This window comes from Cydia pomonella, chromosome 3 (genome assembly GCF_033807575.1).
Source record: "Cydia pomonella isolate Wapato2018A chromosome 3, ilCydPomo1, whole genome shotgun sequence".
In the NCBI taxonomy this organism is placed as follows: Eukaryota; Metazoa; Arthropoda; class Insecta; order Lepidoptera; family Tortricidae; genus Cydia; species Cydia pomonella.
Window position 1 is genome coordinate 3,276,818 of NC_084705.1, and position 19,535 is coordinate 3,296,352.

At 36.8% G+C, this 19,535-nt stretch overlaps 1 protein-coding gene and 1 long non-coding RNA gene across 2 annotated transcripts in view; both read left to right on the forward strand.

Moving 5' to 3' along the window:
- Positions 1-14,678, forward strand: part of LOC133515786 (uncharacterized) — a 47,952-nt gene extending 33,274 nt beyond the window's left edge. Inside the window, exons 5-6 of the mRNA XM_061848369.1 lie at positions 14,027-14,146; positions 14,428-14,678. Of these exons, the coding sequence (XP_061704353.1) occupies positions 14,027-14,146; positions 14,428-14,516 (209 nt within the window). The 3' untranslated portion in view covers positions 14,517-14,678. The remainder of the gene's footprint in view (positions 1-14,026; positions 14,147-14,427) is intronic.
- On the forward strand, positions 8,872-10,309 carry LOC133515787 (uncharacterized). Its single transcript, XR_009799070.1, has 2 exons — positions 8,872-9,194; positions 10,189-10,309. It is a non-coding gene; the product is annotated as an uncharacterized LOC133515787 (long non-coding RNA).
- Positions 14,679-19,535: the final 4,857 nt, after the last annotated feature.

The following is a 19,535-nucleotide window of genomic DNA, read 5'->3' on the forward strand; positions in this document are numbered from 1 at the left end:
AAATGTACTGTCATTTAGGAACAGTAATATTTCCTGTTTTGTAAGTTTTGTTCGATAGGTACACATGGAACTGTTTAAAGCATTAAACGTTAATGCAATTTCAATTGTTTTAAATGGTTTAATGTGTTATGTATGTATATTGGTGGTGGGTAGGGTTAAGTCTACCCGCGCGCCCTCTGGCGCCGGCATTTTTGTAACCGTATCTTAGTCCGGTAATAAACCTATGTACTGACGCACGGTCTCCTAATTTACGCCTCCTGGAACCCTTCCTATCAGCCCTTAGGGCTTATATATAGCATAATGTTTAATGGTTTAATTGTTTTAATGGCCAGTACGTACAGCAAGAAGGTTATTAGCGGATTATTGTCGCTGATTGGTAGATCTACACTTAGCTGTGTACATTAGTGTAATAGAGATGACTATTATTTCGTTTACCAGTTTTTATTACAGGCTCTGTAAAAGGATTTGTTAGATGAGTTTCCCAAACGCAGTTATTCCTTGCAGCTAATTTTCTTTTCGCCGTTATTCATAGTCGCAAATTTTCCCACTTTTTAAATTTCCCTGTCTTACTATTTTCCAGTAGCGACTTTCATGACCGCATTTGTTCATAAACGCATTTTTTCAGATTCGTTTTATTACTCTGTAGTTTATTTATTGCTCGCAATATTTCCCTAAAGCAATTTTTAACATGCTTGCATTTGTTTACGAACGTGTTTTGTTTTATTCGTTTTGTTATAATTCCTTAGAACATATATTAAGTAAGTTTCTCGGTAAATATAAAGTTATTTAGTTATTTTGTCCGGAATCCTAATAGAATAATTAGATCAAGATTATCTAACTGCAAATATCATAACCTGTATACCTATCTAAAAGTTTTGTTCAACTTTTCACATTTGTATTTCCACAACAGTGATGTGTTGTTAAATATATTTATTTTCATAACAAAAATCAAATCCTGTACGGTCAGCTGCAAATGTTATATCGATACAAAATATCGACGTGTCAAAAATACACTACCTTAATGAGGACAATGAGGTTGTGTATACATATTTATAGCGTTCTGATTGTATCCATATTTTTGTAATTGACCATACCTCTTGTTCTTGTCCGCAACAACATACATTAGAAAATTAATACTTATGGATTCTAAACAAATTAAAAATAATGATTCCCTTCCCTTTATTCATTTAAAGTATTATGATTATTTTTAACATTTTCAAATCGACTATTCGACCCCACACACCTCTGGTGGGAGAAAACGTTTAGGAAATATAGCTACGGAAAAAACACAACAAGGAAAAAAAAGAATTCAGAAATTAACTGCAGGTTAAAATTCAGACAAAAAAATATCAGAAAGAGAAGCAAAGCGACTGTAAAAATAAGCTGCCGGACAAAAAAGTGACTAGGATAATCGCTTTCGGGAAAAAATGCGAAAAGAAAATTAGCTGCAAGGAATAACTGCGTTTGGGAAACTCATCTAACAAATCATGACATTGATGATTGATAAAAACTATCCTATATCCTTTTCCGCGAAAAAACTTATTTATCTCTGGTGAAATTTCCCTGATTTTCCAAGAGCTTTTCAACTTTTGGGAACCTTTCCTGACTTTGCACATCTGTAAGTACTTGCTACTTTGTAATAATTGTTTTACATATAGAGAGATATTTATACAAATGCCTTAGTCCTTGACGGACCCCGAGCCCACGGTACAGCAGACCAAAAAAGCGATGGCTTACTCGCGAGGACGACCGGGATCGTGCAAAGTGGAGAAAAGCCAGTAGGAAAGCGGACCCTGACAAAGGCCGGGATAATGCTAGGTATAAGATAGAAAGATTTTTATGAAGGTGCTGGAGAAGAATAGATAGATACATTTGACGCGTCTCACACGCTACTTGATATTATTAATTACTTATTTATAGATACTAGTCTCTCCGTCTGCGACTTTTTCTTGTAGAAGTCTTTAAAAACTTTTAATTCCCCTGTACCCACACTCAGGATCCATTGAGAGAGCCCATTTTGAAATCTTTTCTATAGTCAGATCAAGCTACGTTGTCAGCGATTTTGATAGCCCAGACTGTGCAAGTGTTAAGTAAATGTTATAATAAAAAAATAAAAAACTTTTATTTCAAATAAAATAAAATTAAAAACCACAATTACAAATTAGAACACAAACAATTACTAGCTATTATACACAATTATAACACATACATAAATATCCATTAATAATCAATATCATAAATAACATTTTTATTAAGTTGGGTCATGCAACAATGGTTTACATATGCGCAGTCGAACCTGCTCGCAATCATTGTCAGAATGCTGTTGGAGCTGCCCCTCAACCGGCGCACCAGGGAGGCGCAGGGCTTGCGCATGGTGGCATGGAAGCAGTCTACCCTGGCTGTCGCAAACATCCCTGACGCGCTGCAGTATCGGGTCAACCTCATCAGCACTCTGAACGCATCGTTATATTGGATTCGTAGAGCATTGTACTGTTTCTGGGTATAATCACTCCACAGCCTGCTGGGGTAAAAGGCTGTACAGTAGGCCCTAAACAGGTTGACCTTGACCTCTGCAGAACAATGTAAAAACTTACGGGCGATCATAATGATTATCATCATCATCATAATGATGATCATAATGATATAATGTCACAGAAGTTTCATGTTTAAAATAAATACTTGCACCGTCTGGGCTATCAAAATCGCTGCCAACTTAGCTTGGTCTGACTATACCTACAATTGGCAATAACTTCCTATAGCGTATCTAAATGTATAAAGACACGAATCAATACATCATGTAATATATTGCGGCCCTCAATATTCAGACTTGCGTGCAAATGGCCACGTTTTACTTTAGCTTCCAATTAACAAAGTGTCCAAATTGGTCTGCACTTTGACCTATTTCACTAGTTAGGGGATGATTAACTACTTTTATTCAGTCAGGGTCAGATATTTATCAAGGCCAATTTTCCATAACAAATAAAAATATTGATTGATTGATTGATTGATCAGCAGGGCTATTATGGTCGATTTTATAAATGATATGGCTGTATAAATGATAATATAACTAACATTTTATCCAGTTTTTATTGATTTGACGTCTTTTCCACTTTTGACAGCGATAGATGTTAAATGATTTACTGCATAACATGGTCGGTGGATAATTTATCATTTGTCTAAATTTCTGACTTAAACTTAGTTGATAAGTGGATAAGTTAAATGATATAAATGACACTTGTCTAGATTTATATCGTTTTATAGCATTTATATCGTTTTGTCTACTTTTGACAGCGATAGACGGTAAATGGCAACGTTTTTTGAATAATTAAATATATAGTCGAGTTTTGACGGCTAGACTTTGATTATTTTATCCTAGTGCTCACTGGGTCACGATAAGTGCTCTTGTGCTATATAAATGGTGCAAAATACAAATTTTTGGAGTTAAATATCAGTAAGTATCTGTGTTTTTCATTATATATACAATCAAACTCATTTATTTACATATAACATTATCAATACATTTTTCAGGGATGGCAAGATATCATTTCTTCTTGGCAGCTGCTGCTATCGAAGAAAAACAAGACAGAAAACTTCAACGCCGGGCCATAAGGGATGCATGCAACACGTTTGATAAGCCCGACGAGGAGTTATGGCGCATATATAGGGTGCGGAAAGAATTAGCACTCTATGTGTGCTGAACTTGACGCCGACCTCAAGCCTCAACATGGCGATGGATTGCCGGCACATCTTAAAGTAAAGATATAATGTTGCACTTGTTAAGAACATACAATCGTTCAAACATATAAACTTTATTGTTATATATTTAAATTTTAGTAAATAAATTCATACATTTCTTCTTTGTAAAAATAAAATCTATCACACCATAAGAAAATTAATTGGCATATATATCGTCAAAGTCAAAAACCAGAATTCAAAATGAATACGGCGATCAGCGGCCAGCAACGCATAAAGGTAGCACCAAGAAGGCGCTAACATACTCCCCCCCCCTCGAGGAGGTAGAGCCTCGAGGACGGAGAAAGCTTCTTCCGGTCTGGGTAGTGGACATAGACGATGAACTGCTCTTCGTATTATGCCACGTGCCGTGCCAACATCCGCCACTCTGGATACGTTGTCTTGTCCGGGGAACAATTTAACTATTCGGCCCATTCTCCATTTCATTGGAGGGACGTTTGTTTCTCTAACGACAACCACGTCGTTAACTTGAAGTTGTTGTGTGTTGACCTTCCACTTAATCTGTTCCTGTAATTTGGCCAGAAACTCCTTGTGCCAGCGATTCCAAAATTGCTGCCGCATTTTCTCGATGTGCTCATATCTGCTTAGCCGATTTGGGTTGATGACCAACAGGTTCGGAGAAGGTAAAGACATCAATGACTGTCCGATCAGAAAATGACCTGGCGTTAATGGGTCCAGGTCGTTGGGATCGGTCGATAAATAGGTCAGCGGTCGAGAATTCAACATGGCTTCAATTTGATTGAAAAGCGTGGTCAATTCTTCAAAGTCATGTGAGTATTGCCTAGGACTCGTGCCATATGGAATTTAGCTGACTTGACTCCGGCTTCCCATATCCCTCCGAAATGTGGAGAAAAAGCCGGCGAGAACACGAACTTTATACCCTCATGAGCCCCCCACGAAGCTACAGAATTATTGCTAGACTTCAGAAAGGAAGCAAGTTCGTTACTCGCACCCACAAAATTTGAACCATTAACGCAATGAATCTCGCATGGATAACCACGACGAGATATAAACCGTCGGAGACATTGAATAAAAGCGTCAGTAGAAAGACTACTGGTGAGTTCTAAATGTAAAGCCCTTGTCGAAAAACAAACGAAAAGAGCTAAGTAAGCCTTGGGTATCTTACAGCCTCGTCCTTTACGATCTGTAATCAAAAAGGGTCCCGCAAAGTCAACTCCACACACCTTAAATGGCAGACTCGGTGTGACTCTGGTTTCAGGTAAGTTCCCCATTATAGGATTTACAGTTTTTGCCTTCATAATCCAACACTTTTTACATTTATTAACCGTACTCCTAGCTAAATCTATCCCGCGTATAGGCTAAAATTGATTGCGTAGATTAATTAGTATTAGTTTAACAGGTCCATGCAAAGTTTTATTATGTTCACGCTGAAAAAACAGCTTCGCAAATGTGTGTTTAGTAATTAATAATGCGGAGTGCTTTTGCGTGTAACTGCCTGAAGAATTCTGAATACGACCACCGACACGTAGTAGTCCGTCCTCATCTATAAATGGTAGAAGTTTGAGTATTCGAGACTTTAAAGGTAAAGGTTTATCTTTTTGCAATAAGCAAAGATCATCCCCGAAAGACTCTAGTTGAGATTGCTTTATCAGATTTCTTCAATTGTATATAAATCTTTGCACATATGCAAAGACTCTTTGCAAAGTCGTCAACTTCGAATATCTTTCAAAGTCTACGACACAGTAGTTTTTATCTACTGTATTATCAATAAGAGTAAACGTTTTCATTTCGGGTATGCAACTAGTATCGCTGAGGTGCTGATTCAGTTATGCCAATTTGACATACGGTCAGTAAGAAAAGAGGGACCCTGAAACCAAATATCGGCGGTACATACATTTTGACTTGATGCCAAATCAACAGGGTTCATCTCTTCTGGCACGTGTCTCCATGAACTATGATAAGACAATTCTTGAATCTCACCAACCCGATTTGCGACAAACGTTTTTAAACTCCGAGGTTCCGCTTGAACCTAACTTAAAATAGTATAATCTGAGGATACTACAGATTTCAAACTAGGTAACTCTTCCAGTTCCCAAAATTTTGACAACTGGTTTTTAATTTCTTGTGAAAAGTTACAGCGGATAGTATGAGAACTCGTAGAGTCCCTGGGCCTCCTCCCCGTAGGGCCAGCCACTATCCAACCTAGCTCGGTTTCTACTAAATATGGTCGTCTTATACCTAGCTTAATTTTTCTTTGCCCAATCAAGTCCCAGTATATATCAGAACCAAGCAAGAGATCGACTTCTGCCGGCGACTGGAACTTAGGATCAGCTAGGGTAATATTGTTAGGAATATCTACTTTTGTTCCTATCTTGACTGCAGGAAGCTCATCCGTAATCTTAGCTATGATATAACACCGCACTTCAGCTATAAATGACGTGTGGAGTGAATGTAAATTAATGTCACAATATTCATTTATAAATAAAGGGATTTTGTTAAGACACGAAATGGAGCGATTTACAATAATTGTACTGCAACCAATCTTTTGTTTAGCCTTTTCAGTCATAAATGAAGACTGACTACCATTGTCTAGCAACGCGCGCAAAACAAACTTGTTTCCGTTAATAGTCACCTCAACTAGAGCTGTAGCCAACATAATATGACGGCGGTCTGCCGCTGTTAACGTGACAGTCGTGTCAGTCGAGTTTGTCAGGATAGCCGAATCAGAAGTCTCATCATAGCTTGCGTCGCCGCTAGTGTCTTTATACATAAAGCGTGACTTGACCCACGAATCGGCGCGCGACAATGCTAGTCATGCTTGGGGCTTAGCTTCATGACTTACGCTTGAAGGCGAAGGAGCTGCTGACATTTGAGGACGTGAAATATTATTACTAGGTCCGGCAGCTGCTTCCTCTTCACCTTGCTGCTGGGTAATCACTTCTTTATGCAATATGGTATTGTGCCTTTTTTTGCAAACCCTACACGCAATACTGGTGCGACACTGATAAGCAGTGTGGCCAGGGTGTAAACAGTTTTTGCACAACTTCCATTGAATCACCTGTAGGAAGCGGTCATCAACCGATAAGGAATTAAATTTGGAACAATCGCTTAGCCTATGATCCTGCTTACAGTAATGACACTCATTTACCACCACGCTAGTCGGAGATCTCGGTGACAGGCCTGACGAAACAAAGCATTTAGTTGGAGTAACATTTAGACGTTTATCGTTTTTATTGCAATCCGTCTGAATTTGACGTTTGTCGTTCCTCGAACTAGATACCGTTTCTAAAACGTCAGCTCTGTTACGAAGAAATTTATAAAACTCCTGTAATAACGGAGAAGTTATGTCACTACGAAACTCTTCCCATTTTCGCGCGGTACTAACGTCAAGTTTCGACGAGGCGATATAGATAACCAAGGTATCCCACTTATCGGTCTCCTCACCAAGAGACTTGAGTGCTTGTACATTTTTTGACAAATTGTCAATTAATTTGCGTAAACTCTCATCACTTTCCTTCGACAAAGGCTCTATGCTAAACAAACCCTTTAAATGCTGATTGATTAACAAACGTTTATTATCATATCGCTCGCGTAAAAGAGACCAAGCGATAGGATAGTTCTCAGCTGAGACGGACACAGAATTAATAACTAAGCTTGCGTCGCCTTGAAGGTATGACTTGAGATAGTGAAATTTACAAACGTCATCAATGTTCTCATTGTCATGTATTAAAGACAGGTAAAGGTCTCTAAATTCTAGCCACTTATCTGTCTTTCCATCAAAGGGAGGAAGTCTTAGCTGCGGGAGTTTCACATTTTTTGCTCCTCCCCGCTGACGGCTGCTCTGGCTGAAGAACTCGTCCCCTTGATGGTCCTTTTCCTTAAAGGCGGCGATTACCTCTTGGGCCTGAGCCATTACACAATAAAACTCATTTTCTGTGGCCTCTCGAGCATCCAGCTCACTCTGAGAATCATCCTGTAATTCAATATTAGTTTGAATTTCATCGAAAAGATTAAATGCCTCCTGTAGTTTAGACAACCTAAGAGTGCATTCATTTACAAGAACTTGAGTTAGATTATTTTTATCTAACAACGGCGTGAGGAATTTTTTGAATAGGGTTAAAGCTCTCCGAACTTTTCCTCTTTGACGTTTGAGTTCCTCCATTTTGAGGGTGCGAGATTATTTTAAACTGGTAAATTATACTTGCATACGCATTAAAGCAAATTTAGGTACATAGAGGTACTTACAGTAATAATCTCGCGCTTCGTAGAATTACCCATTAATTACTTACGATAAAATAGCGATTGATAGTTGATGGGTACCAGCAATAGCCATCCGTGCTCTCACCGGTTTAAACTCACAACTCATCTGGTAATCGTTATTGGATAAACTGGGATATTCTCCGAAGGATACTCTTCATTTCAACTCAGCGCAATCTTCATACAAATATTGCGTATTTGATCAAATAACGTCACGTCGATCACGTCGGGGTCACCAAAATATGTTAAGAACATACAATCGTTCAAACATATAAACTTTATTGTTATATATTTAAATTTTAGTAAATAAATTCATACATTTCTTCTTTGTAAAAATAAAATCTATCACACCATAAGAAAATTAATTGGCATATATATCGTCAAAGTCAAAAACCAGAATTCAAAATGAATACGGCGATCAGCGGCCAGCAACGCATAAAGGTAGCACCAAGAAGGCGCTAACAGCACTATTCCTCAAATCATTCCCGTTACCTTTACCACCTTGATCATAATCATAATTTCATAATGATATACCTACTTACAAGTCTTTGTTTTAGGTTTTAACATCACTGCACCTATTGGCTGACGGTAGTTACTAACGGGGAACTGGACAAGACCATGGCTTGTCCATTGCTCAGTCTACCGTCAGCCGGTACTTGGATCAATTTGTAATTGTGGTGAATAGAAGGCATGTCCATTTTGGTACAGAATACCACTGACACCGGAGATAAGAAGGTAAAAAAATACGAGTATGGATGTGCAGTGAGACATATGAAGGCAAAAAGACGCAGTCAGTAACAAAATATTTATATTTATTTTCTTACGTAGATTTTTAGGGACCATGAAGTACAAATGAGGCTTGAATGTGGATTTTTGTGGTATTTGTATTTGAAGGTTTCTACCTAAATATTTCAATGCAGAATCATACCTTATTTTTGTTATTATATGCAACTTCTTTACCACTCTTACATATGTATTTATGTAAGTATTATTCAATGCTACGTGTAGCTAAAGTACCAAATCATGAAAGTGTTGGATTGTTTACAGACTCAAGGACACTTGGATAGTCTTCCCAGAAAATTAGAGGTGTTCAGGAGGCATATGGGGTTGCTAACATTTTAGGCACAGTAGACTGCACCCAAGTAAAAATATTTCCATAACCTTTACCGCATGGCGTACAGTTTCTAAACAGAAAAGGAATTCATTCGCTAAACGTTCAGTTGGTATGTAATAAATGCAAAATCATAATTAGAAATTTTAGAATAAATCGAATGGATGGACAGAATCGATATTTTCTTGTAAACCGTAAGATCGCCAAAGTAATCCCTGACAACACCAATGGGGATTACTTTGAATCGGGATTAGTACGTTTTGTTACAACTCATCTATCATTCATTCTGCTAAATCGGATACAAATAGGTAGTCAAATACTATTTTGTAATTTCTAAAATATTAAGAGATTACATATACATATAACCGTTGTTATAATATTTTAAGTATAAATATTTGTGAAATGTTTGACGTTTTCCGCGATTAGGTACATAGATACCCAGAGTCGTTCCATGCAAGTCACCTGTTAGTTTTACGTGATGTATCTGCAAAATTGCATGGACATTGGACACTTTATGAATAAATTAAATTTAGGTTTACCTACCATGTTTAGGGCTCCACTCCTCAAATTTTCTCTGCGGTGACCGAACACATACCCATGTACATGGGTTTTTTTAAATGGGAGACTGGGGGCAGCTGCCTACCACATCCATTGAAAAAGTATTGTACCTACGTTGGTTGCTCTTAAAGACTAAGAATTGTTATTAGAGAAAAGTGGTTTACAAATGCCTTAACTAGGATTCCTTGTGTTTCAGGCAGAAATGGACAATATGAATATTTTTTTAACTATTCACTTAATTATAAAATCTTAACGTCATAATGTGTTGAGAAAATAACTTGTGAGACTTCTAATTGTTTTTGCTGCAATTACCTTATATCTTGCGATTAGCTTAATCAAAGTAGTTTTAATGCAACAATATGATATTGTGATCAGAAATTTTAATATAAACTGACGATAAGGCACCGACTTCAAACATATTAGTTGGTAATGCATATACTTAAAAAAGTATAATATTTTATTTTATTTTGAAGTCGGTTTACTTTTTTTGTAAAAAGTTTTTTTGATTATTTTACATTATAGGTATAATAGGTTTTTCTTTTTTCCAGAAATCTTCCAATAAAAGGCGAACCTGAAGCGGAAATGGAAGGGGGCGCTGCTCGAGGGATGCATTACATGCAGAGAAGCGTGCCCTATTAATAAATAAATATTTCGCCTAGTATTATTTTATTTTGTTATGTTCATTAACACTACCTTCCTGAAAACATTCTGAGGAAACCGGACTAGCCCCAAGAGGTCATCCATTAATTAGATTACACGTTAAGGGGGAGAGAGGGGGTCAAGAAAATGTGACATGTTGTGACTAGAGGGAGGGGAAGTCATAAACTTTGTGACGTCATAAGTCATTCATTTACGAAATATAAGGTATACATAGGATGTTGCAGTTCATAGTTAACTGAGCCAAGCTAACAATAAGCACGGCATGGGATCGAATTTAAACGGTTGTGAGTCTAACTTTAGCAAAAAAGAAATATGACTAGCGTGAATGCTCACATGAACTAGACATGATTGAAAATGAAGACCTAATAGGTTCTCCGAAACATGTCGCACAAGTGTCAAAAATAACGTGAGTTAGTTAAACCGTAGTGTTTAACTTACGGTGTGGGCTGTCATTAGATAAGTCTTTTAAAACAAATATGGGTCTTTCATGACCATTTTTAGATAAAGATAATATTTTTGTAAATAATCGCTCTGAAAGAAAAAAGAAGAGTCCCTCCCTCTAACTTTCGAACCATGTTGGGTCCAAATAATATGACAAAAAATCATACATTCAACTTGGAACACACGACTGGCTATTGGCAGGTCTCGACATTTTTTTTTTTTAAGAGCTCTCAGAGGATAGCTTGTTATGCAATAACTTTAGTTTTGTACTAATTTAAATTAAATTATGAGCAGGCTCAATCAAGGGGTTCTGGAGCTATATAAGAGCCTAGAAACCCAAAAGCTATTTGTGAGGGGTCTTATTGCTATTCTAGTCAACTTGTTTGCAAGAAAGTGTGGTCGGTGGTATCAAATGAAAAAGCCCGGCTTACACGTTTTTGATATTGTTTTTAAATGTACCATTTTACATAATTAGCAAGATAAACGAATTCAAAATTACATAATATAGTCATTTGACAAGAAACGTAACCGTTTACCACAGATACGGTCTTTTTAAATCTCTATGGTGACTTGAAACTATACTCAAACACACCCAGTTTGGCAGTAGAAAAAGGCGCAAAGTTTAAATTTTATATGGGAGACCCTTTGCGCCTATATTTTTAAAAATTTACCGCCTTTTTTCTACTGACCAAGTTGCTGTACCAGAGTTTATCATTTTCCGAGTAAGTAGGTGCAACAAATGCAATTGCTATACATAATTTTTGGCAAACCGCGAGTTCTCAGTTCCGGGCGAAAAACTATTGAAGGAAAACTATAGCGAACTCTGCCGTATACTAAATCATCCACATCGCAATGGAATGCGGTGCAACGCCAGTGTGAAGACCGCCTTACGTTAATTTCACTCAATAGGCACAGTCCGTACCAAAAGTAACTCATCGTGTGAAATGTTGGAAATGATCTACACGCTTAATTTTGAACACCTTACACGCTTCACTACATTTGCCTGTCTTTCAAACCTTAAAACGTGCCTTCAAATCTAAGCGAGCAATGATTCCCCATTTGCTATGTATGAATTGTAGACACAACTTATCATTAAGCCAACTATTTATTAAAAGACGTCTTAATTAAACACAATAAGAATCTATTTTGCAAACTCTTAAATCATGGATAACTTTTAACTATCAATGTCAAATGTGGATAAGTGGTAATATGTCATTTAACCAACTATTCATTAAAATACGCTTTAAATATACTTGTTTACAATTTATTTTTCAAAAGCACAAACCATGGATAATTTTTAACTGTTAATGTCATATGAAGATAAGTGGTAGAATGTGATTTAATCATCTATTCTTTAAAATACGCCTTAAGGCATAGAGTTTAAAATTCATTTTTCAAAACCTCAAAATATGTCGCGCTATCATTAGTCAATTATAGGTTACCCTCGCGACTTTATACCGAATGAAGTCACTTATCAGATAATCGCCAATCCAAGAATTAAATGATTAATGATATAATGACAAAACCATCATAGGCCGGCTGGACAATATAAGCGTAATTTCACCGTATGTCCTAAAATATATTTTAATGAATTACGAAAAAGTATGATATTTTTGTAACGCAACGGGTGATTACATACTAATTTATTAACAAGAAGTGACACCTCCGGCAGGAGTCGAACCTGAGACCATTGGAACACCGGTCCAAACACCTCTGCCTACTACTGAGCCACGGAGGCCTTCCAGATGTGTGCGAATCTTGTCATTGCTTCCCACAACGCCTTAGAGTGGCGTATAGCAACATCTACTGTAAGAATTGAACAAGCACCGACGTCTGAAGTTATACTCGTACTGAGAATTCACCCGTAACAATGTGCTAATGCTAACCCATACTAAACTATTTTTTACGAGTATCAAGCAAAAACGTCTACGACGTGCGAGCTTTGTTTACTACAAATTACATACATTTTTTTCGGGACAATTTACTTTACCGAAAATTAGCTTTTCAAACCATCCAAATTTTAACCAAATGTTACGAAAAAAAAAATCCACAGCAGAATCAAAATGATTTCCGTTTGATGAATCGTTTCTCGTAATCTCTGATTAACTAACTAGTGGTTCTGTGAGCTGTAGACCTCGCGATAAGCCCAGAAAATGTAAAAGTAGTTCATTGAGTTATTATCACAGTGAACTCACAATGGTCTTTAGCACCACCTTTTGGTGCTTAAGTCATTTATACCAAGTTCCGCATACTTATCGTAAAAAAAAATCTCCAAACTGGATCGACAAAAAAACTATATAATCATTAGAATCTGGTTACAAAATTTCACGAGAATCGGATGAAAATTGCGACCTGTAGAGAACATACGGACATACAAAACAGTTTGCCCGAGTGAAAATGTCAATTACCATAACATACATTTTGTTACTTTTGTTATTTTATACCACATCCGTATCAAACAAGCACATAGCCCGCCTACGAGTAATAACTTAGCTTTTAGACTTCTACAATTCTAATTATTGCGTGCTTTTTTAATCTTTAAAAGCCTAATAGGAGGTCATCTTTTTTGAAAAAAACAATACTGTCTCTTGACAAAACCTCGACAGGGAGGAAGTTCAGACCAGAGAGAGAGAGAGAAAGGACTAAGAGGACAAGGAGGAGATTCGAAATGTGGACGTGCTGTATTTACCAATAAATGAATAAATATTTGGGAATGATCTTACACGGATTGACCTAGTCCTGATGAGCAAATCTTGTACTAGGCGAAGATACTTATATAACTTCCATAACTCAGGAACAAATATTAGTGATGACTACCCACAAAAATGCCCTTACCGGGATTCGAGTTCGGGACCTCCTGCGTGATAGGTAGGTTCACTACCGACTAGACTAGGAGGCCGCTAAAAGGCATCATTGCATTATTTAGAAAGGGGCTTGTTTATTTAGTCTTCTTCTCTTCTTCCTCCCAGCGTTTGCTACGGCTCATGAGAGCCTGGGATCCGATTGGAAACTGATTCTGAAAATCGGGGTAGGCCTAGTGCTTTTTACGAAAGCGACTGCCATTTGACCCTCCAACCCAGAAGGGAAACTAGGCCTTATTGGCTTTAGTTCGGTTTCCTCACGATGATTTCCTTCACTGAAAGCGATCAAATGATTATTCGTACATAGTTCAGAAAAACTCATTGGTACGAGCCGGGGTTTGAACCCGTGACCGGATTGAATGTCGCACGCTCTCACCGGCTAGGCTACCAACGCTTTTTCTTATGTTTACTTCTTCTATTTCAGGTTACTTAACATACGACATGATCCACTACTACGTGCACCACGGCTCGCCCGCCGACGGTACTTACCTCTACGCGATGAAGCGCTACCATTCCAACCACCACTTCGTCAACCACGACAAAGGTAAGTATATATATAAAATAAATTAGAGAAATGGTAGCCCTTCGAGCCTTAGCCACAACAGTCAGTTAGAAGAAGAAACTAACAAAATGAATTATAAAATATTAGCAGCTTTGATTTCTTCAGTGTTAGTGGTGGTAATTCCTATAACTATTTAAAATTTTAAGTATCTACGTCATATGGTCTAACTATGACTATGGTGGTTAGTATCAGAGAGCCAAAATTTACGAAAAATAATTAGGCGGTTATTTTACAATGTTTTTTATTATTATTTTATATTCCAGCATTCGGCATCAGCAGCGACCTCTGGGACCACGTGTTTAAGACCTTCGTGAAGCTCCGGACGCTCGGCTTCAGTTTACGTTGGGACTGATACTTTTGGAACCTCTCAAGTGATATTCAGAATTAAATAGAGTATCTAAACTCACGGAAATGTGTGTATTATGCGATATATATATTTTTCGGAAATACATGTACAAATAAGAACGAGTAGAACTATGAAAATAAAAGTGAATATTACACGCACAAACGCAAATGTCCATTCGCTCTATCTTGTTCTGAATAGCCATAGTAACCCCTCCTAAAGTTCCTCATAAAGTTAGTGTCTTGAGCCGATATGTGACCATACCGGGTGGCGCCTGTAACATGAGCAAATACTAGATCGTACTCCTCAAATGGTAACATTGGTGACACATGACACAACTTTTAAAATTATGAAGTCTTAGACTTTCTATTTTTCATACAAATTAAATATTATCTTCAATGTACGTCATCATCATTGAAATTGGCGTCGCTTGTCACACCTTAAACATAACAAATTTCGCAATACATTGCGACTTACAATAAAGTGTACGTACTAAAAATGAAAACGTAAATTATTTAAATTTAAAAGTAGGTAAAAAAATTTTTTGTCAGGAGTACATACAGCCTACAGTTTATTTTTTTGCTCCTGTTGTAGGCCACACCCCGTATATTGGGGGACAGTTTTAGGTGATGCAAGATATTATATATACACTATTGAACTTATTTCTATGATCTACTCTACTTGTACTGTAGGACAAACATTGATATCAGAAAAAACTTGGTATCCATGCGATTGTAGAGTTGATTTTAGTATGAAACAACAGTTTTTTTTTTTGCGATTTCACAGTTGCTCTCATAACAAAAGTTGCTTACAGTAATCTGTACAGTCGCGTATACACATCTTCTATCATCTAAAAGTTCACCCCGTATAATGGCTCATTATAGATACAAGAGCAAATCAGTTGTGTCTCTCCAACTTACCCAACGTGACAAAAATCTTTAAAAAAATATTGAGACCGTTAGGAGGAAAGGAATCTGCATTATTAATTAAGTTGTAGGTGCTAAGTAAATAAGTATGAATTATTTTACTTTTTACAAGTACAAACAAATTATGAATGTTAAGCCTCATTTCCACACGTTTACAGCCTACGCCTACTCGTGTTTGGAAAAATTAAACGAGAATGTTATAAAAGGAAAAATATAACAACGTTTTTTTATGGAGCCAGGCATTTAAACAATAAAATCGATTTTAAGCCGAAACTAAACGCCACTTATTTCCTTCTCTTATAAATATGTCGATAAGAAAAGAACAATAATTTAAGATCAGTGTAACCTACTTTAAATGAACAAGTCAAACGGATAATTTTTTAGTCCATGTTAAAAAGACAAATATTTACCTTAAACTGAATATACTATTTATTTGTATGTATGCAGTAGAGATACCAGAAGTATAGTGTAAAGATAAAAAGATTAGGTTATCATGTGATACCACCTAAATTGTGTATAGATGATATGACACATTTATGTTACGGTAGGTATATGTTATTTAATATAGCGTTAGCCCATAATAGTATTTCCACATAAATCCCTACGCTCTTAGTTTATTTTTAAGAGGGTTAAAAAACCTAGGGCTTGCAATCCGGATCCGAAATGAAATTATCCGGATCCACGGATCTTCGAATACATTTCAGATCCGTCGTGCAAACCCTATTAGTCATACCCATACCGTCATACGAACCTAGCCGCCGCTATACAATCGAGGTTACGCTCTCATTATTAAAACAACATTTTGAATAATCTTTAATAGAATAAAACCGACTTGTCAAAACAGTTTACAATGCTATTTAAATTATTTACAACCATAGTGAGCTGCAGAGAAAAGGTAAGCTAAAATAAATTATGGACGTTTTTTGTTTCTTTCCATTCTGGTCTTCCTGAGCTGTTCCATTTACCAAATAGTACTTACTTATCTAAATGCAAATTCTTGTTCTCTAGATAAGATCCGAGTCCGCGTCCGGGTCAGGATGCGGATCAGAGTCCAAGTCCAAGTTTTGATCAGAATCCAGGTCCAAATTCAGGAATATGCGTCGTTGAAGAGTTCCGTTCTGATCATCATGAGCAGTTCCACGAAGTTCAGCAAAGGACTGTTTTTAATTTAAATTTGATTTTCTGAAGAAAATACGAAAATCACTATACGGGTACTAGTTACTATAGAAATTGTATTACAAAGAAATTAGAGCGAGTAGAAGTTTTATATATGTATAGAAATATTTTTTGCAACGAAAATCAGTACCAGACCTGTCACGTCAATGTTCATGCCATTTCATTTATTTTAAGAATGTCAACTTAAACTAATGTAAAGTAATGGAATGTCAACTGACAGAATGTATGGGAGCGGTTTTCTGGCGGCGGGTTCGTGTGATTATTAAGGATGGTTTATTGTTTATTATTATTCAAAAAATAGTGATATGGTGTAGGTATGCACTAAACATAATGACTCCTCTACACGATGGCCCAGCGCTGGACCAGCGAGATGGCCATGCGACGGTTGAGAGCACGCACTATGGAATGGGCCACGTGTAGATGCGTACGCACCATCGCTGGCCCGCTACCTTTGATGTGCGGACGTAAAACCGGCACAGTGGCGATACTATCGCCATCCCGCCGCGCCATATGCCTTCCGACACCACTACCTTTTCTACACGCTGGCCCATCTTAGTGGGCCAGTATGATGGCCTATCGTGTAGAGGAGCCATCAAATATAACCGACAACACAGAGTCTGCAGTATGTCTGCGTAATGGGGTTCACGGTGTATAGTTACAATATTTAATTACACAGCATTTATTTACATTCGTGCCATTTTAAAGAGTATTATTAGATTAATTCATTGATTTACTGTACAGTCAGCGTCAAATAATTCGTAGCAGTCAAAGTGGCCAAATAGTTCGGTACACCATACTAAATATATGGTGTACCGAACTATTTGGCTACTTTGACTGCTACGAAGTATTTGACGCTGACTGTACACCTTCACCTACCAGAATTAGAACAATAAATGACAATGGTTTTTTTTGCTTGCTATACACGGTGTTTTTTTTAAAGTCCGTTCATTTCAAGGGAGCATTCCTGAGCTTAAATTAAGTAACTTTCTCAAAGAAACCAGTATTCTAATTTACTCCATTTTGGAGATAATCAATGATTTATTTTTATCTGATAAGGTCCCTACGAGCGTGTCCTTAGATCCTGTTTACATATTGATTATGTATAGTTACTATGACTTTATTAAATTTGCTAATTACTAAACGCAAGTACTATCTCGGACGATCGATATTCGAAATATCAGTGATATGTCATAGTACTCATAGTAGTTTTCAATTGTTTGGTGGATTTAAATATTAGTTATGTCCGTTACAACAATAATACTTATAACAAAAAAAAAACTATGCCATTTAGTTCCATTCCGACGTTAACGGAGTTTAAAAAAAACCGTGTAGATTTTATTTATTTATTATTTAATCGTATGGCATACATATCGTAAAAATAGGGACAATATAATTAATTAATGTACACATAGACCAGTCAGCCACTTCATGGTTATAGGCTATAACGCGTTAAGTCGCACCGGTCCTCCCGAAAACCTGATTCACCCTGAGCGCCGAAGCCATGAAGTGGCTGACTGGTCTATGTGTAGACATTTAATTAATTATATTGTCTCTATTTTTACGATATTATAGCCCTATAATAGTCTTAATTAAGTACCGTGTAGATAGTCTAGGCTTTTTGCCATGATTTAAGTTTTCCTGTAAGAATCATAAGTAGGTAAGGTTGAGCAGACTTTGTATCCCCGATTTACTCACGACAACAGGAGCCCGATTCAGATTTAACAACGTGTTACGGTTTTGATACGACCTTGAAGATCGCTCACGCTGATTGGGGCATGCGAAAGGAAGTCGTGCGTGAGATGCACGCCAATCACCTAGACGATCGTCAAGGTCGTGTCAAAATCAGTACTAAACTACTGTAAAATAAAAATATTGTTATTTGTGTCATATAAATGTTATTTACATTGTGATAACCGTTGACTTTGGATATAATGATACAAATAATTATATTTTGTGACTTTAAATGTTACTTATGATAAGTATTTATTATGCATAAGAATTTTTATTAAATTAAGAATGTCGTCAAATTAGTTTTAATTATATTTTTTTTAGTATTCTACGTCTTTTTTCATACCCTTCGTTTCCAATCCATGAATTTGAAGCGGACGATATTTTTGAAAAAAAAAATACAAAATCAAAACTTGCCCCGATTTTTTTTTGGTAATTTTTATTTGAGTTATGAAAATACCATAAGTTTTGTTCTGAGGAAGATTTTGTAGGACATACAGTGATGGTGATATATTTTACAGAATCCTCTATCCATCGATTTTCTTTTATCAAAATCTGACGAAGACAAAACAACTAGGTCAATAAAAATCGACCTTTTTATCAAAGTCAGTACATATTGTATGTGGATAAATTGGCGTATCAATTAATCTTACGTAGTGCAAAATTATCCACTATAAATGTCAACAGGAAAATACGTCATTATACACGAGTTATTTTCATAACATAATGCATTTCCAGACCATATTATTTACTAACCAATAAGGGCCCCTTGCACCATCCCACTAACCCGGGCTAACCGGTTAAACCGTTAAACCAGTGTCAAATTGTACTGGTAACCATGGTAACAGGTTTAACCGGTTAACCCCGGGTTAGTGATTGGTGCAAGTGGCGCTAAGAGATCCAAACCAATGTCGGATAAGAGTATCACCGGGGCAAGACAAACATTTGTATGGAATCCTCATAGTGTTTGTCTTGGCTCGAGCAAAATAAACTATGTTCGTCTTTCTCCACCTTACTTTATATAAAGAGGTAGATGTATGTGCCTACATCTATCTGTTATCTGTTGTCACGTCTTTTTTATCATATCTACGACAAAAGATTTTAAGGTGTTTAGTGAATGACTCATATCAACTTGATGCATTTAGTTACTTGATCCGAATCACAAAATAAATGTTAATGACCAAGCAATATGTTAAAA